At 41.9% G+C, this 27,216-nt stretch overlaps 1 protein-coding gene across 1 annotated transcript in view; it reads left to right on the top strand.

Moving 5' to 3' along the window:
- The window catches only part of LOC123376339 (collagen alpha-6(VI) chain-like), a 62,344-nt gene that overhangs the window by 22,310 nt on the left and 12,818 nt on the right, over window positions 1–27,216 (top strand). Inside the window, exons 13-18 of the mRNA XM_045028257.1 lie at window positions 1,010–1,045; window positions 2,693–2,729; window positions 5,279–5,290; window positions 5,386–5,879; window positions 23,648–23,738; window positions 24,394–25,065. Coding sequence (XP_044884192.1) covers window positions 1,010–1,045; window positions 2,693–2,729; window positions 5,279–5,290; window positions 5,386–5,879; window positions 23,648–23,738; window positions 24,394–25,065 — 1,342 coding nt within the window. The remainder of the gene's footprint in view (window positions 1–1,009; window positions 1,046–2,692; window positions 2,730–5,278; window positions 5,291–5,385; window positions 5,880–23,647; window positions 23,739–24,393; window positions 25,066–27,216) is intronic.

The raw sequence follows: 27,216 nt of genomic DNA, 5'->3' as shown, positions 1-27,216 counted from the left end.
GGGTAAATTTAGGCATGGGTTAGTTTGTATGTAGACAGGAAAGTGGGCAAACATTGCCGGTAGCTACACATTCACTGATACTTTAAAGACAATATAGGTGTTGATCCCTTTAAAGATTACCTCTGACATGTTGGGTTCAACACTCCTGGCTTGACACAGAGGAGGGGGAATTCCATTCAGATGCTGAAACAAAGAACTTCAGAGTGGATAAAAACATGAGCCCCTGAAAATGAGGAGAAAGAGAAGCAGAGACTGCAGGGGTACAGACTGTCCACCCAGTCCCAGAGATAGGAATGTTTGGATATGTAGGCCTGCCTACATTTTAGATAAGACAGAAGCATGCAGACTGTTCTGTTAAATCCTTTTTCTTATTATGCTGCGTTCCTACAGATAAGATTAAACAATACTTTGTTTTGAAAAGGCTGTTTGGGTCCCTATTTCACACACTAGTCAGAGTTCCCCAAGGGGAGTCTTGCAGGCCAGCAAAATACAGTTGGGCCTGCTGAACAATCATGATTGGTACACAAAGTGCTGTACCCCGGCACCCGGTCTGAGAAGGTGAGAATCGTGGGATTCCATCCCAGAGAGGCGAAGACAAGAGGTCTGTCACCTGGCGGGGTTGCACTCGGATACTGAGAGGGGTCGAATGCACAGATATATCTAAACCATGACACCCCACTAGCAAGAACTTTGGAAACTAATATAATCCTGAGTGATGCCACTTCACAGCAGCAGCAAATGCTGAGTTTAGGTAACATGCAGGAAAAAACTCTTTGGAGAAAGTACGTCAAAATGTCAGTCTTCATCTCAACTGTACAACAGTCTACAGACATCCATGTCAGGAAATAGTCTGGACAATCACATTGGAAAGTCATAAATAGTTGTCAAGAAAACAACACGTGTGCCTGATTTTTTCTTCTACACCTCTGTCATCATTAAATATATATTAAATATGTTCCTGCTCTTAACATGAGAGTGATTTTCTAATCAGCTGTTAAATTTGTTCCAGGGCACCAAAGGACCAAAAGGCACCATAGCCATGGCAGTATGTAATCATCTCATTTCTAAAACCTAAGTGCATGCTACATGTAGTTAACAGTTTCAGTTTTTTCCATTTAAGAAGCATTGACTGTACAGAGTTTTCTAACAGCCATTGAAGGAAAGCTTCCTTCATGTGCTTGTTGCAGTATAACAGTTACAGTCCTGTGTGAAATAAATAACCAAGGACTTAGAAACATTTTTTTAAAACCAGGCAAAAGTTTTGCAAACAATTTAAACATTAAAACTCTTTTCTCAGTTATGTGATTTGGACTAGTTTACAGAACCTCAAAAGCAGGGGCGGCTCTACAAATTCGGCCGCCCCAAGCAGTCATGCCCGGGAGGCGCCCCCGAGCCGCGGGAGCAGCGGACCTCCCGCGGGCATGACTGCGGAGGGTCCGCTGGTCGCGCGGCTCGGCTGGACCTCCCGCAGCTGCGGGCGGTTCGCTGGTCCGGCGGCTCCGGTTGAGCCGCCGCAGTCATGCCTGCGGGAGGTCCAGCCGAGCCGCGGGACCAGCGTCCCCTCCGCAGTCATGCCTGCGGCAGGTCCGCTGCTCCCGGGGCTCCGGTGGACCTCCCGCAGGCATGACTGCGGCAGGTCCGCCGGCCCAGCCTGCCGCCCCCCTGGGAAAGGGCCGCCCCAGGCGGGTGCTTGCCCCGCTGGGCTCTGGAGCTGGCCCTGCTCAAAAGGGACTTAGGGATAGACCCTGCCCTCTTATATGGGTGTGCTAGAGTGAGGAAAGAGGGTAAAAGGAGCCTTGACCCAAACACACACTTTTCCAGGGTAAACAGCAAAGTAACTTGGGAGGAGGGAAATGCAAATTCTCCTCTCTCTTTGCATTTCCTTCCTCCCAAGTATTGGCTAGAAAATCGACCCCACACATATTATCCCCCAAAGCCCTTTGACGTTCCTAATACTTTCCAGAGATTGCACTGCTCAGTCTCCTGGAGCAGTTGCATACAATTTCACAACAACGCATACACAATTACATTTTTAATACAACGGACCCTCAAATTATTAAACTTAAATCAATAATGTTTATCTTAACCTGGACAAAGCTTATGGAATTATTGCATGTCTGTCACAAGTCTGGTAGCTAAGGCACATGTCCAAGTCAGGCAAGGTCACTCAGCAGTCAATAGCATGAGCTAAGTAGGGGGTACCTGCTGCTCCTTTTCCAAGGTGCAAAAATATGCCCCTCACAGAATAGTGCTCTCCTCATCTTGTAGAATCCTGCCAAGACTATCAGGTTTCCCCTCTGGCACCCAATCCACTCCTCCAGCAGCACTGGCCAGGCCAATGACTGTCCCATGATCTTATAGCTCATAATGCACAGATACATTATACAAAATGAACAGTTCAGAATGTATCTATGTCATACATTTGAGAAAGGTTAAGTGTCCAATGAAACATAGGAAACTTCTACTATAGTGTTAGGGTAAGAGCCTGCTGTCAAGTACACCAGTGTACATCCTGAGTAACGGCACAGACTGTAAGGTTGTAACTTTGGATTTATGCAGGGTTAAGTGAGCTCAGGACTTGGGACCTGATCCAGTTCCCACGGGAGTCAATGGAAAAAGTCCCATGGATTTTCCAGTGGGAGCTGGCTCTGGCTCTTGGCCCTTAACCATCTTTTCATTTTTCCCTCTGCAGCCTTGTAGACTTGTTAATTTCACACGAGAAAACTGCCGTAAGTACTGGTTTTATTTATTTTCCCCTTCTGGAATTTGCGTAACCATATTTTTTAAATGGAATCATACTGGGCAACTCAGTGGCTCAGGGGATGGATCTGAGGCTCTAGGGGGCTGGTATCAGTCTGGCACAAGCTGGTAGTGACTGAAAGTTGTTACCTCTGGTGGCTATTCAGCAATGTATGAGAAACGAGTTTGTACTCCCTGTTTATTTTTTCTGTGTCTGAATCATTAACCATGGTCACAGTCCTCGTTAATGAGCAACTCAGCACAGAGGCCATGGACTGAATACGCTGTGGAAACTGAGCTACCATCTCCTGCAGAGAGCTGACCCTTCCAGGTATAGGCTGGGTCACCTTGATGGACAGTTCAGGGAATCTTGCACTGCCACTGCCTGTGCTGTACCCATTCCATGGATAAATACAATGTGTTAGCCTCCAGGGCTACCTTGCACTTGCATGTACTATACTCATTTTAAAAATATAAATGAGATACACATTTATCCGTTTTACATTTGATAACACTGTCAAACTCATTAGGGAAAAAAGTAAAGCTATAGAAATGTATCATTTCAACTATGCCTTTGGAAAAAAATATATATATATACATGTTGTATCCCACCCACTTTTGAAGCTGGGAATTGGCAACATGGGATAGTTCTCTGTTCACTCCCTCTGGGGCACCGGGCCTTGGCCACTGTCAGAAGACAGGATACTGGGCTAGATGGACCTTTGGTCTGACCCAGTATGGCCGTTCTTGTGTTCAATTTTACCTGCAAGCCCAACATTCATTTCCTTTGTATAAAAACCAAACCAAACCCCCACTCTCACTAGCAGCCACCCCTGTGCTTATGTTATAATTAGCCTTTTGATGGTAGTGGCAGGTAATCACCCCTCTACGGGGACTGAACTTTTGACTTTGCAAGCTGTACTGGCTTGAAAGCACAAGCTCTCCCTTAATTGGCTCTCATTAATATTTCCTTCCTCTTTGTGTCTCTCTCATTTGGGCTAACCTGCTCTCCAAAGTACCTTGCCCAAGTAACTCCACTAGATACTGAGGAACTCTGTGCTGGAGAGGGGAAAGTACCTTCCTATCACCTGCCCCTCAGCCATGGAGCCCCCACCCACCTGTGCAATAGAACACACACAACCTCCACACCTCTGGGCTCTGGGCCACGTAGGAGGTAAATACCCTAAGCATGGCCTCCTTAAATTCTACTCAGCAGAACTGCACCTGTTTGACTGCTGTAGGGTCCTCTGCACCAGTGGATAGGAGAAGAGAAGGTACAATTTCCCCCTTGATGACAGAAGCAAATAATATAGATTCTGTGGCCCATCCAAAGGTTCAAGCAGCTTTGAATCAGGCTCTTTATTCAAAGCAAGGGTATCACATAGATTCATAGAAATATAGGGCTGGAAGGGACCTCAAGAAGTCATCAAGTCCAGCCCGCTGTGCTGCAGCAGGACCAAGTAAACCTAGAACATCCCTGACCAGCTTGTCCAGTTTGTTTTTAAAAGCTTCCAATGATGGGGACTCTATGACCTCCCTTGGAACCCTATTTCAGAGATTAACTCCCCTTATAGGTTGAAAGTTTCTCCTAATATCTAGCCTAAATCTCCCATGCTGCAGATTAAGCCCATTACTTGTCCTACCTTCAGTGGCTATGGAGAACAATTGATCACTGTCCTCTTTATAACAGCCCTTAACATATTGGAAGACAGTTCTCAAGTCCCCCCTCAGTCGTCTTTTCTCAAGACTAAACATGCCCAGTTTTTTACCTTTTCCTCATAGGGCAGGTTTTCTAAGCTTTTTTATCAGTTTTGTTGCTCTTCTCTGGACTCTTTCCAATTTGTCCACATCTTTCCAAGCTAAATTGTGGCACCCAGAATTGGACACAGTACTCCAGCTGGGGCCTCAGCAGTGCCAAATAGAGCAGGACAATTACCTCCTGTGTCTTACATACAGCACTCCTGTTAGTACACTCCAGAATCATATGAGTCTTTTCTACAGCTGTGTCACATTGATGACCCATTCAGTCTGTAGTTCACTGTAACCCCCCCCCCCAGGTTCCCCTGCAGCAGTACTACCACCTAGCTAGTTATTCCCCATTTTGTAGTTGTGCATTTTATTTCCCCCCCAACTATAGTACTTTGCACTTGTCTTTATTGAATTTCATCTTGTTGATTTCATATCCATTCTCCAATTTGTCACAGTCATTTTGAATTTTAAAGCTGTCCTCCAAAGTGCTTGCAACCCCTCCCAGCCTGGTGTCATGTACAGATTTTATAAGCATATGCTCTGCTCCATTATCCAAGTCATTAATGAAAATATTAAATAGCTCTGGACTCACCCTTGCAGGGTGCCTAGATATGTCCTCCCAATATGACAGCAAACCATTGATAACTATTCTTTGAGTCCAGTCCTTCAACCAATTGTGCACCCACCTTATAGTAATTTCAAGTCACTGTATGAATGGATACAATCTAATCAAGGTCATTGTAAAATAAAATAATTCTCTTTTTTTCTCTCTCCCATCGCTCCCTTCTAGCTTGTTTATCAGGTAAATAGCTCTATACTCAGTTTCTTCCTTAGACTGTAGAAACTATGACAACATTGGTTTATGGATACCCTTTCACACAGTACGTTTATTTCAAGGTACAGCCAAATGTCCAGTATATCCCACTGAATTGGTGTTTGCCCTCGATATGTCTGAAGATGTTACCCTAGCAGCATTTGAAAGAATGAGGGATATTGTGATATCTTTGCTGCGGGTCATCAAGCTCAGCGAAAGCAACTGTCCGACTGGTGCCCGCGTCTCCATAGTTTCATATAATACCAACACAAAGTACCTCATCCGATTCTCGGAATTCCAGAGGAACAACTTGCTGCTGGAAGCAGTCCAGAGAATACCGCTGGAGAGGTCCTCGGGCAGACGCAATATTGGAGTGGCCATGAGATTCATTGCAAGGAATGTGTTCAAGCGGATTCGTCAGGGTGTTCTCGTAAGAAAAGTTGCCATATTTTTCACCAGTGGCCCATCACAGGATGCTACCTCCATCAACACAGCAGTGCTGGAGTTCAGTGCCCTGGATATCACTCCTGTGGTGATTGCCTTCAGTGAAGTCCCTAATGTCAGACGTGCCTTCTCGGTAAGCCGGCTGCCTACAGCAAATGGGAAATCTCAGTGAGAAATGATCCTTTTGACTAACAGTTGCTTTTCTAATTCATGAGAATATTTATGCATTCAAGTTAATAACTTATAAAAGGAAGGTTTAGATGAGGGGTTCTCAAACTTTAAATCCCTTTGGGGGAGGGATAGCTCAGTGGTTTGAGCATTGGCCTGCTAAACCCAGGGTTGTGAGTTCAATCCTTGAGGGGGGCCACTTAGGGATCTGGGGCAAAAATTGGTCCTGCTTGTGAAGGCAGGGGGCTGGACTTGATGACCTTTCAAGGTCCCTTCCAGTTCTAGGAGATTGGTATATCTCCAATTATTACCTTTTTTTTTTCACTGCACCCTGACCCCCCTTTGGGCAATAAAAATTACTACGCAACCCCAGGAAGGGGGACTAAATCCTGAGCCAGCCTGAGCCCCTAGTGGCCTGTAACCTGAGTCCCACTGCCCAGGTTCCTAGCCGCAGTAAGTCTAAGCCAGTCGTGGCGACCCCATTAAAATGGGGTCCTGACCCACTTTGGGGTCCCGACCCACAGTTTGAGAACCGCTGGTTTAGATCATAACAGCTTTTAAGAAGAGAATATTTTAGTGACAGCTGAATTTAAATTAATCCTGATTTATTTCATGAGCATGAATAACAAACAACTGACTCACTTCGGTTATTGGCTCTCATGGTGTAAATCCAGATTACACCGTGCTCCTTTCACTTGCTGTTTCATAGAATATTCCATTCTAATATTGATATTTGCTAAGCATTTATCAGGGAACACATACGGCTTGCTTTACGTACAAACCTGGGGCCATATTTTCTGGAGAATTCAAATGCAGAAGACTTCAGAAAAACCACTCCATTTTCCCCAAAGAAAACTGAATTCAGTGAAACATTTTAATAAATGCATTGCCATTAGCTACAAGAGAGAAGAAAGCTTTTGTCTTAAAATATGATTTTAGACTGAAGGACAGTAAATAGAAAAATAAATATTGCATACCGTATGCTACCAAGCCTTAAAGAAAACATTTCAGGGGTTGTTTAACGTTTTTGGTTCTGCTCTACAAAGAAATCCTCCACAAATGGGACAAGGGGTTCCGTAGTCCTTATCTGTGAATTATTTCTAGATCAACTGCGCTCAGTTTTAAGTTAAACAAAAAAGTTTTTTTTGTTGCCAGCCCTTCAAATTCAACCTAAAATGCAAGCTGAGTTCTCTCCTCCTTCTGTATCATCAGCAATAGCAGGCATTTCCTTTGTTTAAAACATTGGTTATCTTCTCAAAGAAAGATCAGGTTGGTCTGGCATGATCTACCTTTTGTAAAAACATGTTGTATTTTATCCCAATTACCATTTATCTCGATAGCCTTAACTACTCTCTCTTTCAAAATTTGTTTTAAGACCTTTGATTCACTTGGGGTTAAACTAATGGGTCTGCAATTTCCCAGATCTCTTTTCTTTCTTTCTTAAATATAGGTACACAATATGCGCAATTCTCCTTCCCTAGGTTACAACTCCTGAGTCCACAGATTCATGAAAATCACTCACTTTTGGGCTTGCAATTTCATGTGCCAGTTCCTTTAATATTCTTGGATAAAGATTATCTAGGCCCCCTGATTTCATCCCATTAAAATGTTTGAGTCTGGCTTCTACCTTGGATGTGGTAGTTTCTACTTCCATATCCTTGTTCCCATTAGCCACCCTGCTACAGCCCCCAACCTCCTCATTACCCTTATTAAAAACTGAGGCAAAGTATTCATTTAGGTGTTAGTCCATACCTAGATTATCTTTAATCTCAACCTCAACCTCAAGTCTTAGTGGTTCCACTTCTTCTCTCCTTTTTTTCTTCTTATTTTTATGGCTAAAGAAAATGGACCAAATTCTCCAATTGCACCAGTGCAACCCCTCAGAGGAGAATTAGGCCTTGTGTCTTTATCAGTTTTCTTTTATATTACATGGATATAAAAAAAAAATAAACAGGATAACCTGAGATTTGTTTCTAGTCTATAGATTCCCAGAACTGGCTCAAGTATTGTGACTCTGAAATCACTCTGGCCCCAACTTGGAGAGGTGCAAAGTGAAGCAACCAATTAGTGCTCATGTACCAAAGTAATACATGTAGTATAAGAACCTGAATAGAATAAATTACCTATTTGCAGTAATTAGAAAATAATGTTAACCAGGGCTCCTCATCCTCTTTCCTCTCAACTAGACTGTATAGGGCCAAATCTTGCATTCTTTACTCAAGCAAAAGCCCCACTGGTGTCATAAATACAGATTCAAAATAAAATTGATAAATAAAATATAGATTCAAAATAAGACTGTAGGGTTTATCCCACTGTTGCCTCAATTTATGCAAGGAAGGAAAAAACAGAATCACAGATATCTACCTTCTGGCATAAGCAGCTTGTGTACCCTAGCACTGTAAGTGAAGTTAACATCATCAGATAACGTCAGTAACAAAAACCTCATATATTCACATGTATTCACAGTACATGTATTCACAGTACATTTTTTAAGAGGCAGTCCTTATTACCACCAGAGCCACAAGGAATTTTGCCATTAGGAAGTTAAGGATCAGATTCTGTTTTCCATTGTTAAACACAGCTAATCTGCCTGTTGTGTAGCAATATATTAAAATCAATCAGATGAATAAAAGGCATATGTCTGGCCACCACAGTGGAAGGTCACACTGGCAAGCTAAAGCAACACATTTCAGGTCTGTGTATTTTATTCTTGCTCTAACAAATGCTTTCCCAAGGGCAAGACCATACGGAACTGTAATCCAAACAAACTAAGACTATTGTGAAGCCTCAGATTTACTTTAATTTATTGTCTACATTTCAGTCTTGTTGTTTATTCCTCGGGTTGCAAAATTCATTTTCTTCCCTGGAGGGTTCCTGACATTTCTTGGAAGTTCAAACAAGAGGCGACTGGTAACTGCTGATAGAGGGGGGAGGGAAGGGCACAATTTAAAAGTGCTGATGGTATGCAGCAGCCTTTAGGGCAAGTACTCAAGAGACACAGGAGTTTTGATTTCTAGAGCTACTTTTGATGTCATGTTTTACAATACGATGTAATAGCACATGGAGACTGTTCTAAAAGAGAGCTACACATGAAAAAGCTTTCAATTGCACTGATGTATGTTGTCAGATGCCACTGGTGCGGTGCTTTGCTCTGTTCAATGTTGATAAAAGTCGGCTGTGTGCATGTGTTCCCTCTGTGTGCTGCCCCGGCTCTGCAGATCGCTGGCACAGCAGATCACGTGCTTTTAGCAGCCTTCCTCTTGCCAACTTCTGTGAGCAGGGCCTGCCTCTGGCTCACAGCTTATCTTTGCTTTATGTTAGCAACACCTTGACCATTACTTCAGTTCAGGCCTCAGGCCTCATACTGGGCCTCTGATACAAGTGTCTCAGGGCCTCATCTTACTACATTCCCCTACTTTTTTTTGTCTTTTTATGGGGAGGATGCTTAGCCATTGTCCCAGAAAAGCATAATACATGGACTGAAGATAACCCAATGGGCTAAACACTGTTATGTGGTCACCTTATTTTACCATCCATACACTCATGCCCCATCTGTCCTTAATCTACACATTCCCTCTTACGACTGGTAGACAGATTTTTTTAGTTCCTTATGGTGGCCTGGGAATGTTAGGCCCGGGACCCTGACTGAGGAATGTGGTAGTATGATTGAGCCTTAGAGGCACTCCCAAATAATATATCTGAATAATATAGATATGACATATATATTTGTAGCGTATATGGGTATATATGTATAGAATGTTTGTGTACATATGACACCACCTTATAGCCAAGCATAGCCATGTTTTTCCAGTCTGATGATGTACTTTGACCCTTTTATTTTGGTGACACAGATAGAAACACACTCCTATTAGGGTAATTGCAGTTATCACCTGTATCATCATTAGTAGTAGGCTGAGTGTTTTGAAATACTGGGATAGGCATTGTTGTAGTGTGTTCCACAGTATTATGTATATGAGAAGTAAAACAGAAATGTGGAGTAGTGACATTACAAATGAGGCCTTTATATATATATATATATATATATATATATATATATATATATATATATATACCTCTATACATACCTATATATATATATATATATATATATATATGTAACTAGCTACTACCCAGTACTGTGCATTCATGTTATGGGTTACCCTTATTGCTGGTTGTCACCCTCTGGTAAGCTTTGCTGGGCAGGAAACAGGAATGGCTATGTCAGAGAAAAACAGAGTTCTTACATTTTGGTTGAGGGCAGCAAAGTTAGATACTTTATTTTTTTCAGCAATTGCATAGAGGGAGAGAGTGCACTAGATCACAGGGTTTTTTTCCTTTTAGGCAGGTTTTTTTTTTTATAGGTAAACAATTACAGCAAGCATTTATACTTTTTGTTACATATAATAATAAGCAACATCTGCATTTTGTTTATACATAGGTTATTTTGATTTTTTTTTTTTTTTTATTTAGACTTTAGTCTGCATTTTATTTTATTGACATAAGGTCACAACAACTTCTTACACAGTTTTTTAAAATTTGTTTTACATAATTTTTGCTTTTATAAATTTTGCGTTATTAGGGTTACAGCTAGCCTGACCCTTGCTAACAAAAACTGTCATGTATTAAAATTCCCTTTAAATTCTTGTAGTTTTTGCTTTATTTCCACAGCTAGCTTCTCTGTTCCATGGATTGCATTGCCCGTGATACACCAGTAGTTGACGTAGATCCAGCTCTTTTTATGGATGTTGTTTTCCAGATAACTTACTGAATAGACAATAACCAATTTATCAAACACTGCTGTGTCAGGATGTAGTACTGGTATCCAGACACTGAGCAAGATTGTTTTGAATAACGTATCTTAGTTAGGATGCCATGTCAGTAACCCAAATTATGATGGGTACTAACATGGAATTTGTTTACCCAAGTGTAGTTACTGTGTAAATTTCTTTACCAATTCCTTTTTTTCCTTGCCTTCATGTTGTTTGCTGCCATTCATTTGTTGATTTTTTCCTGTGTGTTGGTAAAACAGGTTAGCAAAGTTCTGCACATTGTATTATTGCTGTACAACATTTGCAATACAGCAATAGTACAACGATAATACAGTAGTGCAGCAATAATACAGTTGTTTTTACACAGTAACCAAGTTGAAATTTAATGACAGTTTATCCTGGTCCAGCTAGTGGTTTTTAGCTGAATGTTAAATTAATTGTCCATATATGGTAGATAGAGGTGTATTTGACCAGTCTCTTATTTATGCAGCACTTCATTTTTCTTTTCTTGATGCTTCGGGATTTCTTCACTGTATACAGCTATCTTCTGGTGTCTTCGTGGTGTGATATCTTCTGGTGTCTTTGTTCTTAAGTTAGTTAATATAACAAAGTTTTTGTTTGTTTGTTTTTACATTTATCTTGTTTTTAGTAACCCAAATTTAATACACAGATTAATTTAGTGTTTACAATGTAATATGGACCAAGTCTTTTATACACAAGCTATACTTTTGCGATTGTTGTATAGACATTCATTTTCACTTCAGGTGCATTACTAATATTTTATACTAAATGTAATGCTTAATGGCTAAACTAGATGCTCACAATCTTCCATGAGAAGGTGTATTGCTTTTCCTTGCTGAACATTTTGTTTCAGCAATAGAGTTAGTAACATAATTTTAACAAGCTTTTTAGTTACTTTGCTTGTGATACCAACTTCACTCTTCTTAACTGTTTAGAAGCACAAACTTTAACAACCACTGCTTCCCATTAACATAACATAGCAAAAGAAAAGTGTATAAAATTAAACCAACTACAAAATTAAACCAAAATAAATTTTAAATACAGGTCCATGCAAATACTTTGAGGATATTAAACTTTCATGATGCTTTGTTATGTTTGGGAGCCAAATGTGGAAACCTGTTGAAAACATGGAAACCTGTTGAAATTGGTTAGCTTTATGCATAAATTGCTATTTTTAAACATTTTTGCTATCATATTCTTATAACTATATTTAAAAGTCCAAACAAGTTTTTTAAAAAAACCCAGACAAGTTTATAAAAACCCAAACAAGTTTATAAAAACCCAAACAAGAAATTGACATTTTGTTAATATTATCTTTACTTTAATGTTGAGGTTTTCCCTTACATTTTTTCTTTGAATAATAATAATAATTAATTAATTAATTAATAAAAAACTTTTAAAAGCCTGTGATTAATAAAATAGAATTATTTTTGTTTGCAATTTCATTATTTGTTGAGGCAGAAATATACATACATATATTTATAACTGAGACCTTGTTGAACTTTGGGGAAAAAAATGGTAATAATTATATGATGGTTATAACCCAACCATAATATTAAAATAGTGTGGTACCACATATACATATATTTTTAAAAGGTACAAAATTGACTTTTGTTGCAACAAAATAAATTTAAAAAAAAAGTCATGTGACATATACAACATTCAACACACATGACATGCAGGACAAACTTGCAATTATAAACAAATGGCACCAGAATTCTATTCATAACTATACAAAACAAGGCAAGCAAAAACAAAAAATTAAAAGGGTTAAACATTTGAATAAACAAGTTATTACCTTATTTAAAACTTTTAACAAAAATTGATAAAAATATATTAACATTTGCTAAATTTGTTGTATTGATTTGGTACCAAGGAATTTTGCATTATTTTATATTTAACATTATTTTAAAACTCTGCTATATGGAAAAAAGAAAAGTCCATATTTCAAATATTAGTTAGTGGTTAGAATTAGAAGGAGGGTGTGCATTTCTGTTGCTTGGCAACCATATTTTCAAGAAAGTTAGGAATAATTCCAGCTGTTGCATTCCTGAAGGTTAAAATAATTAATTTATTGGATTTATTTAAAATAAAGTTTTTACGTTGTTTTCTTTGCATTTCCTGTTTTGTTCTGTTTTCAATTGCTTTAGCTTTTGGAGGTTTCTATAAAAACTATAACGTTTAACTTTTAAACAAAGAGAGAGGCCGAAGTGAGGAGAGGTGGGGGGAAAGCGAGGGGTGGGGGGTGAAGAGCAATTAGGAAGGTAGCGAGACCTGAGCTAAAACAGATTAACTCTATCAAGGTATTTGAAAGTCTGGGCAGCAGCAGTGAGTTTAGCAAACTGAGAAAGCATATAAAGGAAAAAACTTAACCGGTATGGAAAAATATTTGAGAAAGAAGGTTATATTTTTAGCTATGAGTGCAGAGAGTGGTTCCGTGGGTCAAAGAAGTTGGGAACCTGCACAGTTGGGAACTGCGCCCCTGGTTTTTATCCCGGCTTTTAGAGGAGAGTGGGGGTAGTTACCTGCTCTTGTAAGACCTTAATTTGTTCCCTCAGTGCCTGTTGCTTTTGTCTGCATGCCAAATGGATGGTGGGAGTGCCCTTTTTTTTGCTGCAGTTAACTGTTTTTGGGCAACTCCATATGTTAATACATCAATTCTCAGTGCTGAGCTGCTTAATTTCAGTTTTTTACTTTGAAATTCCTTTTTATTCACTCCCCTGCGATCGAGTGGCAGCTCCTGTCTTGTAATGTGCTCCGTGAACTGTTCCATATTTCCCTTCATTTGATTTACCAATTCAGTGTAAGTATTGTGTGCTACTTCTTCCATCTGTGCATTTACTTGTCCCGTTCTGACAGGCACCAGTCTAGGTCCCGGTTTAGATTGTACCAACCCGGTTTTTATCATAAGGTGGTGGTTGCACTGCAGTGGACCCCGTTTCATCTTTTAATTTTACTAGGGCCACCTTTTCCCACTTCTGTCCCCATTCTTCAGGCACAGGGTACCTACCTGAAGCCTGCTGTTTACCACCAATATTTATAACAGGGGACGGCACATGTATTTTTTTGTAGGTTCCTTGCAGCTGTTTCCAATGTTTTATTCTGTCCTGTGCTGGTTGTCTCTGGGCTGCTTGCCTGCCTGCAAGGGGGAGGGGGGAGGGAGCATTCCAAGGCTTTGTAGCTTCTTTTGATTCTTTTAACTCTTTCTTTGTTACTGTTACTTGCTCTGCCAATTTTGTGGCATGCTGCTTTAACCATTTAACAGCCATGGTTATAGTTTGCAATATTTTACATGTTAAGACTACAGTCTCTGCCCTAGCCTTACAAATTACATTGTATGTGTCTTCCCCATTATATTTTATAAACTCTGTGGGGATTTGCAGGACGGGGTTACGGGGGTTCCCTAGCTCATGGTTTTCTGTCATGTTAGATTGCAATTCCCACAGCGGACAGCTCGCTTACTCACCAGATAGGTGGTCGGGGTCACCAAAGTCATCAGACGTCAACCGGTGTGGTGCTCTGCCCTGTTCAATGTTGATAACAGTCGGCTGTGTGCATGTGTTCCCGACTCTGCACAGATCGCTGACACAGCAGACCCAGGGGGAACCCCCAATGACCACAGACTGTAATAAGGTACAAAGGCACCTGGCCAGGTTTACTGTCAAACGAAACACAGTTTCTAGCTCCCTGGATCAGATATCTACAGTTCTGCTAGTACATATATGCTCCCTGACAGTGGACCGGCTCAGTCAATCCGGGACTTGCCACTGTCCTCTAGGCCAGGCAAAAACGTCCACTCAGGGATGCATTCTTATACCCAGGTACAAACAGGTTACGCATCATTGAACGCACTGAGGTACAACACTTCTATGCATTAGGGTGTTGCCTTTCTCCTGGTTCAGGTTGGTTCAACCAAATAAGTCTATCCATCATGCTGTCTATCCATCGTATTGTCCTTTCATATTGCCCATCCATCATACTGTCTATCTATCATGTTGTCCTTTTATACTGTCTTTAGGCTGGATCTGCCTTTTCCTTGTTATCTGTGTGGGATGTGTTCATACCAGGCTGTTCTGGTGCCATCTTGGCATACGTTCATCTTATTATTGCTTATATGTGTATACATGCTTTTAGCAGCCTTCCTCTTGCCAACTTCTGAGAGCAGGGCCCGCCTCTGGCTCACAGCCTAACTTTGCTTTATGTTAGCAACACCTTGACCATTACTTCAGTTCAGGCCTCATGCCTCATACTGGGCCTCTGATAACCAAGGGTTTATGTCTCAGGGTCTCATCTTACTACAATGTATTTTATCAGTTGGAAGCAGTGGTTCTCAACCAGGGATACATATACCCCTAGATGTAGAATCATAGAACTTAAGATCAGAAGGGACCATTATGATCATCTAGTCTGACCTCCCGCAAGATGCAGGTCACAAAAGCTGACCCACCCACTCCTGAAATAATTCTCTCCCTTGACTCAGCTGTTGAAGTCCCCAAATCCTGATTTAAAGACTTCAAGTAGCAGATAATCCTCCCGCAAGCGACCCCTGCCCCATGCTGCGGAGGAAGGCGAAAAACCTCCAGGGCCACTGCCAATCTACCCTGGAGGAAAATTCCTTCCCGACCCCAAATATGGTGATCAGCTGAACCCCGAGCATGCGGGCAAGACTCTCCAGCCAGACACTCAGGAAAAAGACTTTCAATATCCCAACATTGACCCTCGGTACTAATTACCAGTGGTCGCACGTTATTGACCTATTGACTAAATCACGTTATCCTATCAAACCATTCCCTCCATAAACTTATCAAGCTTAATCTTAAAGCCAGAGAGGTCCTTCGCCCCCACTGTTTCCCTCGGTAGGCTGTTCCAGAATTTCACTCCCCTGATGGTTAGAAACCTTCGTCTAATTTCAAGCCTAAACTTCCCGACTGCCAATTTATATCCATTTGTTCTCGTGTCCACATTAGTACTGAGCTGAAATAATTCCTCTCCCTCCCTGGTATTTATCCCTCTGATATATTTAAAGAGAGCAATCATATCTCCTCTCAACCTTCTTTTGGTTAAGGAAAACAAACCGAGCTCCTCAAGTCTCGTTTCATACGACAGGCTTTCCATTCCTCGGATCATTCTAGTGGCCCTTCTTTGTACCCGTTCCAGTTTGAATTCATCCTTCTTAAACATGGGAGACCAAAACTGCACACAGTACTCCAATTGAGGTCTCACCAACGCCTTGTATAACGGGACTAGCACCTCCTTATCTCTACTAGAAATACCTCGCCTAATGCATCCCAAGACCGCATTAGCTTTTTTAACGGCCACATCACATTGCCGACTCATAGTCATCCTGCGATCAACCAGGACTCCGAGGTCCTTCTCCTCTTCCGTTACTTCCAACTGGTGCGTCCCCAGCTTATAACTAAAATTCCTGTTAGTCATCCCTAAATGCATAACCTTACACTTCTCACTATTGAATTTCATCCTATTACTAATACTCCAGTTTACAAGGTCATCCAAATCTCCCTGGAGGATATCCCGATCCTTCTCCGAATTGGCAATACCTCCCAACTTCGTGTCATCCGCAAACTTTATCAGCCCACTCCTACTTTTGGTTCCAAGGTCAGTGATAAATAGATTGAACAAGATCGGACCCAAAACCGAACCTTGAGGAACTCCACTGGTAACCTCCCTCCAACCCGACAGATCACCTTTCAATACGACCCGCTGCAGTCTCCCCTTTAACCAGTTCCTTATCCACCTCTGGATTTTCATTTCGATCCCCATCTTTTCCAATTTAACCAGTAATTCTTCATGCGGTACCATATCAAACGCCTTACTGAAATCAAGATATATTAGATCCACCGCATTTCCCTTATCTAAAAAATCTGTTACTTTCTCAAAGAAGGTTGGTTTGGCACGATCTACCTTTCGTAAAACCATGTTGTAATTTGTCCCAATTGCCATTGACCTCAAGGTCCGTAACTACTCTCTCCTTTAATATTTTTTCCATGACTTTACATACTACAGATGTTAAACTAACAGGCCTGTAGTTACCCGGGTCACTTTTTTTCCCCTTCTTGAAAATAGGAACTATATTAGATAATCTCCAGTCAAACGGTACAACCCCCGAGTTTAGAGATTCGTTAAAAATTATAGTTAACGGGCTTGCAATTTCACTCACCAATTCCTTTAATATTCTAGGATTAAGATTATCCGGGCTGCCTGATTTACTACCGTTAAGCTGTTCAAGTTTGGCTTCTACCTCGGATACTATAATTTCCAACCCCGCACCTTCATTCCCATCAGTCACTCTGCCACTATTCCTAAGCCCTTCATTAGCCTCATTAAAGACCGAGGCAAAATATTCGTTTAGATATTGTGTCATGCCTAGTTTATCCTTAATCTCCACTCTGTTTACAGGTTTAAGCGGTCCCACTTCTTCTTTCTTGGTTTTCTTCCTATTAATATGGCTAAAAAACCTTTTACTATTGGTTTTAATTCCCTTCGCAAGGTCCATCTCTACCCGGCTTTTGGCCTTTCTCACTGCATCCCTACACCCTCTGACCTCAATAAGGTAGGTTTCTTTGCTGATCCCTCCCATCTTCCACTCCTTGTATGCTTTCTGTTTTTTCTTAATCACCCTTCTGAGATGCTTGCTCATCCAGCTCGGTCTAAAACTGCTACCTAAGGACCGTTTTCCCTTTCTCGGGATACAGGCCTCTGACAGCTCCTGCAACTTCAACCTGAAATAATCCCAGGCGTCTTCTGCCTTTAGATCCCTAAATATGTTAGTCCAATCCACTTCCCTAACTAGTCGCCTTAATTTAGTAAAGTTAGCCCTTTTGAAATCGTAAACCTTAGTCTCAGATGCAATTTTGTTTATCCTTCCATTTATTTTGAACCGAATTAGCTCATGATCACTCGAGCCAAGGTTGTCCCCTACAACCATTTCCTCAACAAGGTCCTCACTACTCACCAAAACCAAATCTAAAATGGCATTCCCCCTCGTCGGTTCAGCTACTACTTGATGAAGGAATTCATCAGCTATCACGTCTAGGAAAAGCTGAGCCCTATTATTATTACTAGCATTTGTTCCCCAATCTATATCCGGGAAGTTAAAGTCTCCCATGATCATACAGTTCCTATTAGTATTTACCTCCTTAAAAACATTAAAGAGTTCTCTATCCATATCCAGGCTAGATCCCAGCGGTCTATAGCACACCCCAATCACTATCCCAGGGGAGGCTCTAGTAGTTTTCTTCCCTAATGTGACCATTGCCCAAACAGACTCCGTATTATCCATTCCATTACTAGTTATTTCGTTACTTTTCACCTCATTATTGACATACAATGCTACTCCCCCACCTTTACCTTTGTTTCGGTCTTTCCTAAACAGCACATACCCTTCCATACCTGTACTCCAGTCATGACTACCGTTCCACCATGTTTCGGTTATTCCTACGATATCCGGTTTCAATTCTCGGACCAGGAGCTCCAATTCCTCCATTTTGTTACCTAGGCTTCTTGCATTGGTGAACAAACATCCTAATTTTTGCTGTTTGGCTTCTCTCACCTTTGTTACCCAATTTGGTAGGGACACAGTACCACCAGTATGACCTATTGGTCTAGTATCCATCCCCCCCCTCTTCCTTATGTCCAAACCCCTCCCTCTGGCTATATCCGTTCTTATCCTGTTGTCCTCCCTCTCAATGTTTAAATTTGGCGTGGAGAGTGCCTGGACATCTCCCAACCGTCTCCCCCCAATACCTAGTTTAAAGCTCTTTTGATCAGATGAGCCAGCCTCCCTCCTAGAAGTATGTATGTAGAGGTCTTCCATGGGATAGACCATCTAGATATTTGCCTAGTTTTACAACAGGCTACGTAAAAAGCACTAACAAAGTCAATACAAACTATAATTTCATACAGACATTGACGTGTTTATACTGCTCTATATACTAGATCAGTATTTCTCAATCTGGGTGGTGGTGACCCCCAGGGGGTTGTGGGATGGGTTTGAGTGAGGGAGTTGCAAGTGCAGGGCCAGCATTAGGGGGTGGCAAGCAGGGCCTTTGTGAAGCTAAGATATACATGCTGAAGAAAAAGCCTGAGCCCCGCCACCCGGGGCTGAAATCAGACTTCTGAAAGGGGTAAAGTAGTCTGGAAACGTTGAGAACCACTCATAGACTTTAAGGTCAGAAGGGACCATTATGATCATCTAGTCTGACCTCCTGCACAATGCAGGCCACAGAATCTCATCCACCCACTCTTGTAACAAACCCCTAACCTATGTCTGAGTTATTGAAGTCCTCAAATCATGGTTTGAAGACCTCAAGGTGCAGAGAATCCTCCAGCAAGTGACCCGTGCCCCACACTGCAGAGGAAGGCAAAAAACCTCCAGGGCCTCTGCCAATCTTCCCTGGAAGAAAATTCCTTCTCGACCCCAAATATGGTGATCAGTTAAACCCTGAGCATGTGGGCAAGACTCACCAGCCAGCACCCAGGAAAGAATTCTCTGTAGTAATTCAGATCCCACTCCATCTAACATCCCATCACAGACCATTTGGGCATATTTACCTGCTAATAATCAAAGATCAATTAATTGCCAAATTTAGGCTATCCCATCATACCATCCCCTCCATAAACTTATCAACCACTGATATGAAGAACAGAGCTATTTGTAAACCAAGCCTTTGATATGATCTTTTAAAGCTCTTGTGATAATATCAGCACCCAATAATTATGTTAGGAATCAGATCTAATGTAACCATATACAATTATTTCCCCTCACCATTTAAATCTGCTTTCTCTTCTGGGTTTACAAGGAGACACTGGCTCTCTTGGGCACCACAAGTACCAGAAATCTCATGCTAACCCTCCTGGTAGCTATAAGGTCTCATCTGACATCTGGCTCTTCTGGTATCTGTAGTATCACAGAATGATGAATATGGGGCATCATTAGAAAACCTGTAAAAACAGATTTCATGGCAGGAGGATAGTGGTTTGAAAGAATTTTTGGAAAGTAAATTAAAATGGATTTCTGTGCTCAATCTCCTGTGCCCAGCCCAGTTAGCAGGGATGGTCAAGTCACATTTCTCAGCTTGCCTGCCATTCCATTTTCTCTTTACAGTTCACTTTTAACTAGAGATGGACCCAAAACTAGGACACAGAATCCAAACAACTCAGAAACATGAGGAAGATCAGATCTAGGTCCAGATTTCACCTTCACTGCTCAAGTTTATTTTTATGAATGGCCAGTTCAGAATTCCGAATACCAACACTCATGTGACGTGGCTTGGATTTGGATCTGAAGTTTAGAAACTTGAATTTGGATGGAAGCCTCACAACTGTTAACTGTTTGCTGTTAACATTAAAGTTTAATAGTGTGACTTTCCAGTTCTGGTTAAATATATTCTGTCATTGAGGCCCCAGTCCAGCAAACACTTAAACATATGCTCACTTATAAGCATCCGAGTAGTCCCATTGAAATCAGTGAAACTGCTCAAGTGCTTGAATTTAAGCTTGTTTAAGTACTGTGCTAGAGTAGGCCCTCTAGAAAAAATGAAATAAAATATTATTGTCACAATGTCAGGGGGACTGCTCTTGTATTCCCTCCATCTCCCCACAACCCTCAGCTCCCTGGCCCATGTTGCCTCCTCCAAAGCTGACTGCAAAGAGTTACAATGGGATCTCACAGAACTGGGTGACTGGGGAACAAAATTGCCCCATCACAAAAAAGGTCTATTAGAACTGGAACAGCTACCGAGGGAGGCGGGGGAATGATTAGGGGCATGGAACAGCTTCTATATGAGGAGTCATTAAAAAGACTGGGACTTTTCAGCTTGGAAAAGAGACGACACAGAGAGATATCATAGAAGTACATAAAATCATGACTGGTGTGGAGAAAGTGAATATGGAAAGTGTTATTTACTCTTCTGATAAACACAAGAACCAGGGGTCACCCAATAAAATTAATATGCGGCAAGTTTAAAAACACACACAAGGAAGTACTTCTTCACACAATACAATGGAACTCATTGTCAAGGGAGGTTGTGAAGGCCAAAACTGTAATAGGGTTAAAAAAAGAACTAATGGAGGTTAGGTCCATCAATGGCCATTGGGCAAGATGCAAGATGATTAGGGATGCAACCATATGTTCTGAGTATCCCTAGCCTCTGATTGCCATAAGCTAGGAGTGGACAACAGGGGATGGATCACTCAATGATTGCCTGTCCCTCGGAAGCAACTGACATTGGCCAGCATTGGAAGACAGGATACTGGGCTAGATGGACCATTGGTCTGACCCAGTATGGCCATTCTTATGTCCAGATTTTTAGTGTCTAGCAAAGTTATGAATTTAAGCACTCAGGCTCATCTTTTGAAAGTGTTGTGCAGGTTTCTTTGAGGATGAGGACAGATAGGTCAGATATAGAGTGATCGCTTTCTGTAAAGTGTTCACCCATAGGTAATAGGTTGTTTTTATCTATCATTTTCCTGTGTGAGTTCATCTGAGAGCATAGTGAGGATCTGTTTCACCCACATATTTGTTATTGGGGCATGTTGTGATAGGCATGCGTAGGATCCGTGGATCTTGAAAGGTGTGTTGTGGGGGGTGTTGCTCATTGTAGCAGTGGAGATATGTCTGCAGGTTTGGCATCTGTTGTTCTGGCAGGGTCTGGTGCCACTTTGAATTGGTGTGTCCCGGTCTGTGGGAAGCTTGCTCCTGATGATAAGCTTGTGATGTTGGGGGGGACGTTGTTTGAAGGTCAGGATTGGGAGGCTCAGGAAAGATTGTTTTAAGGATGGGGTCCCCATTGAGTATGGGTGGTAGTTTGATATCCTGTATGAGTTCCAGTGTGGGGTGGTAGGTGACAGCTATAGGAGTGCAGTCAGAGGGGGTTTTATTTCTGTACTTAAGCAGGTTCTCTTGGGGACATTTGGGCGGCAGGTTCCATGATGCAATCTACTTCTCTGGTGCAGTGTCCTTGTTTGGCAAAGGGAATTTTAAGTGTATTAAACTATATATCTTGGACTTTCTCTTTGGAGCGTATTCTGTGGTATCTGAGTGCCTGGCTGTAGAGAACAGATTTCTTGGTGTGGTGATCTGGGGGTTTCTTCTACATGGTTGTCTGTAGGGTTCTATTGTTGAAACTGATTGCGGTGTCCAGGAAGTCAATGCTAATGTGGAAGTGTTCCAGAGAGAGTTTAATGGATGGGTGGTGGTTGTTGAAGTTTTGGTGAAAAGCTATTAGGGAGTTTAAGCTGTCTGTCCAGAGGATGAAAAATATCATTGATGTATTATTGGTTTCATGATGCATTGGTCCAGCAATTCTTCTTCAAAGGTGGCCCATGAAGAGATTGGCATACTGGGGAGCCATCCTAGTACCCATGGCTGTTCCCATGGTTTGAACAAAATGTTTGTAGTTGAATGCAAAATTGTTATGAATGAGGATGAAATGGATGAGTTTGATAATGTGTTTGGGGTAGATATCTGAGGATTGTCCATTGTCTTGTTAATATTTGTGGTAGGCAGCTATGCCATCCTTGTGAGGGATGTTGGTATATAGGGAAGTGACATCCATAGTGGTGAGGCTGGTGTTCTGAGGGTGGTTGTTAATATTGCAGACTTTGTGGAGGAAGTCAGTTGTGTCCTGGACAAAGCTGGCCCTTTGTGTGATGAGTGATTTGAGCATGGGTTTTCTGAGTCCCGATATTCCTTCACTAAAGGTGCTGTGGCCAGATATGATGGGTCTTCCTGGGTTCCCTTGTTTGTGTATCTTGAAAACGTGTAGAAGGTTGCTTGGGTGGGTGGGTGAGATTGTGGAGTTTCTCTTGGAGTTGTGTGAGGAAGAATTTGATCATATCCTTAAATTCCTGAGTAAATTGTGTTGTGGGGTCTTGTGAGTTCTTTATAGTAGGTGGTGTAGGACAGTTGTCCTCAACCATGAAGTCAACTGACTACAGTGGCACACTCTTTGTTTGACAGTTTGATCAGTATCCAGTGCTTAGATTTTGGGTACTATATGGCTGTTCTTTTCGTGAGTGGAAAGATTATGGTGAATGTGATGTTTGTCAAAGATTTTGTAGTCAATTTTTTTCCTGAAGCAATCACTGTAATGATCAAGAGTGGGGGTTTCTGTACTCTGAGCTATCCAGTCAGAAGATTCTTTTTTCTCAAATTATCGGTAACGACATGGCAATTGTGAGTGGTGTCATTGTTGTGAAAGAATTCTTTGAGGCGGCGAGAGTGGAAGAATTCTTCTAGTTCTCCACATGTTAGCATGGTATCAGGTTCTGTGGTGTTTAACTATGTTATTTGTTTGCAGTAGCACCTAACAGTCCCAACCAGGATCTGAAGCCCGTTTTGCCTAGTGCTGTGCAAATGCAGAGTGAGAAGTTAATACCTGCTCTAAAGATCTAGACGAGGCAGACAAAATGTTGGAAAAAGGAAGCACTATTATCTCCATTTTGCAGACAGGAACTTAGTACAGAGAGGTTTAGCAACTTGCCTAAAGCCACATAGAATGACTGTGGCAGAGCCAGAACTGAAAGCTGATCTCGAATCTTAGTACAATACTTTACCTACAAGACCTTCCTACTTGGATGCAATATTTATATAAAGTTTTATTTCAGATGTACTTTATCAGAGTGGGGGTTGATTTTTGTCATTTTTTGCTAACTTTTCCTTCCATTCTGAGTGTTTTGTCTCCTCCAGATGTTAATTGTCCTAATTATGGACAGCAACTGCAGCGGCTTATGGGCAACTGGCACAGCACCCAAGAAGTTATGCAATTTGTCGCTTGGGCCTGTTCAGTGTTATAACCATTAACCCGCTGAGTTATGGATGGAGTTTGTTTCAGCAGCGAAATACCCTTAGTTCAGAAAAGCAGTCTATCCTTTGAGTGCAGTTCTTCTTGGTTAAGCTACTTACATGTTTGCTTTAAAACAGATGGATGACACTAGAAGATTTCAACTCCTTATTTGGGAAAGGCAGCAGGATGAGCGCTTGGAAAGCATCACCTATTGCACACTCTGCTATGGTAAGGCTGCTCATTTCACTTAACAAAAATCAGTGCTAGTTGTGCCTGTTGTTGTATCCATGTGCTGATGTTCACAGCAACAAATCCTCCGGATATTAGTGCAATAATTTTCTAGCCAAGATAGATTATAAGAATTAGAGATAAGAAGAAAAATGCTGTTTAGTTGTCCTCTGCGTGGTGAAAGAAATAATTTAAATTTGGCATTTTCCTTCTAGTGGAAGTTACTCAAAATAGAGTTATGCTTCTGGGAAAGGAGGCTCATTTACTGTAACTTCCACATTTCCAGCAGGGAGAAGGAAGAGGGAGTTGATGGACAGATATATTTAGGAATGACAGCCAACAGTCAGATAAAAAATTGAGTTTGTTCCAGTATCGTTTATTTTGTTTAAGTTTCAAGGAAAGAAAAAAACAGATGAGCTCTTCAACACATGTTGGCCATTTTCTGTTACCACTGCTGTGTTATGTCCCAGGAGATCTCAGAACATAATTTAGAGGGAGTCAGTCAGTGTAGTTTATCTGACCAACTTATAAGAGCTTTCAAAATAATTTTTAGAACAAACTTTTTAAATGAAAAAAAAATAGTCTCACTTCAGTTTTAAAGTGATTGCTCTTGTTACACTGTAAAATAGCTTACAGTTCAATGTTTCCTGCCTAGATAAATGCAAACCAGATACAAACTGTGAAGTGACAGTTCCCCCACCAGTCCTGGTGAACATGGACATCACTTATGTCATAGACAGCTCTGACAGCATTGACAGTGATGAGTTTGAGAGAGCCAAAGACTTTGTGAGTACGATGCTCGATCAGTTTGTTATCACCTCACAGCCAAGGGGATCGGATGAAGGGGCAAGGGTGGCACTGGTGCAGCAGGCTCCTCGAAGCTTTATCTCCAACAGAAACACAAGCCCAGTGAACAAAGAGTTTGATCTGATCACGTACAGTGGTAAAAATTTGATGAAGAGACATATCCAAGAGTCTGTTCACCAGCTGGAAGGGCCATCTGCCATTGGTCATGCTCTACAATGGACAATTGACAATATATTTTTCAAAGCCCCCAATCCGAGACAACACAGGGTCATATTTACAATACTTGGAAGTAAGACGAGTTCGTGGGACAGACAGAAACTGAGAGAGGTCTCACTGCAAGCCAAGTGCCAAGGATTCATCATGTTCACCCTAGCACTTGGAAACGATGTTACCAGCAGTGAGCTGACAGAGCTTTCGAGCTTCCCAGCAGAACAGCATCTAGTGCAGCTGGGCAGGGTTCTGAAACTTGAAATGGAGTATGCTCAGAAGTTTAGTCGTGTCTTCCTAAACCTCCTAAAACGTAAGTAGCACACAATCCAACTTACTTCTGTTACTGAAGCAATGAGAAATGCTTCACCATCAGTCATGAGAAGCGCAAGAATTTCTAGTAAAAGAAGTTTTTGAGCTTTTATAGTGTCATGCTTAGTGTCATCAGACATCACCTGTGTGGTGCACTGCTCTGTTCATTGTTGATAACAGTTGGCTGTGTGTGTGTGTGTGTTTCCTTTGTGTGCTGTCCTGGCTCTGCGCAGATCGCTGACACAGCAGACCCCAAGAGAACCCCCAATGACCACAGACTCTGATAAGGTACGAAGGCACCCAGCCAGGTTTATTGTCAAATGAAGCACAGTAATAGTTTCCTGCAGATTCTACAGGACATACTACGAATATGTGCCCCCTGACAATGGAACGGCTCAGTCAATGGTGGGACTCTCCACTGCCCCCTAGGCCAGACAAATACATCGACTCAGGGATGCATTCTTATACCCAGGTAAAACAAGTTACACATCACTCCTGATGCATCGAGGTACAAACCCTCTGCGTGTTGGCGTGCTGCCTCTCTCCTTGTACACATTGGTTCGAACAAACAACTCTATCCATCATATTATCCTTTTGACCCTGTCTTTAGGATGGGTCAGCCTGTTCCTCATTATCTCTGTGGAATGTGCCCATACTAGAATGTTCTGGTGACATCTTGGCACATGTTCATCCTACTAGTACTTGATACCTTTTAGACATGTGTATATGTGCAATTAGCAGCCTTCTTCTTGCCAACTTCTGTGAGCAGGGCCTGCCTCTGGCTCACAGCTTAACTTTTTGCTTTACGTTAGCAAAGTCTTGACCATTACTTTAGTTCAGGCCTCAGGCCTCTGATACAAGGGTTTATGTTTCAGGGCCTCATCTTACTACATTCCCCCACTTTTTGTCTTTTTATGGGGAGGATGTTTACCCATCGTCCGGGAAAAGCATAATGCATGGACTAAAGATAACCCAGTGGGCTAAACACTGTTATGTGGTTACCTTATTTTACCATCCATACACTCATGCCCCACCTGTCTTTAGTCTGCACATTCCCTTGTACAACTGATGGACAGATTTTATTATCCAATTATTTTTTAGTCCCTTATAGTGGGCATGGGAATGTTAGGCCCGGGACCATGACTGAGGAATGTAGTATTATGATTGAGCCTTAGAAGCACTTCAAATAATTAATATATATGCATAATATGGATATGACATATATATTTGTAGCGTATATGGGTATATATGTATAGTATGTATGTGTACATATGCAGGGTTGGCTCTAGGAATTGCGCCGCCCCAAGCAGGGCGGCACGCCGCGGGGGACGCTCTGGCAGTCGCCAGTCCCGCGGCTCCAGTGGACCTCCTGCAGACGTGCCTGCGGAGGGTCCGCTGGTCCCGCGGCTCCGGTGGACCTCCCGCAGGCATGCCTGCGGATGGTCCACCGAAGCCGCAGGACCAACGAACCCTCCGCAGGCATGCCTGCGGGAGGTCCACCGGAGCCGCCTGCCGCCCTCCCGCGGCACACTGCCCCAAGCGCGCACTGGAGCCGGCCCTGTACATATGACACCACCTTATATCCAAGCATAACCATATTTTTCCAGTCTGGTGTTGTACTCTGGCCCTTTTACTTTGGTGACACAGATAGAAACACACTCCTATTAGGGTAATTGCAGTTATCACGTGTATCGTCAGTAGTAGTAGGCTAGGGTGACCAGACAGCAAATGTGAAAAATCGGGACAGGGTGGGGGGTAATAGGAGCCTATTTAAGAAAAAGACCCCAAAATCAGGATTGTCCCTATAAAATCAGGACATCTGGTCACCTTATAGTAGGCTGAGTGTTTTGAAATACTGGGATAGGCATTGTTAGTGTGTGTTCCACAGTATTATGTATATGAGAAGTAAAACAGAAATTTGGACTAATGACACTACAAATAAGGCCTCTATATATAAATGTCTTGTAATTAGTTTCTACCCAGTACTGTGCATTCATGTTATGGGTTATCCTTACTGCTGGTTGTCACCCTCTGGTAAGCTTTGCTGGACAGGAAACAGGAATGGTTAGCTTTCTGTTCCATAGATTGCATTGCCCTGTGATACACCAGTAGTTGACGTAGATCCAGTTATTTTTATGGATGTTGTTTTTCA

The sequence above is a fragment of the Mauremys mutica genome, chromosome 8 (assembly GCF_020497125.1).
Source record: "Mauremys mutica isolate MM-2020 ecotype Southern chromosome 8, ASM2049712v1, whole genome shotgun sequence".
Classification (NCBI taxonomy): Eukaryota; Metazoa; Chordata; order Testudines; family Geoemydidae; genus Mauremys; species Mauremys mutica.
This window is presented reverse-complemented; position numbering and strand designations above follow the sequence as displayed.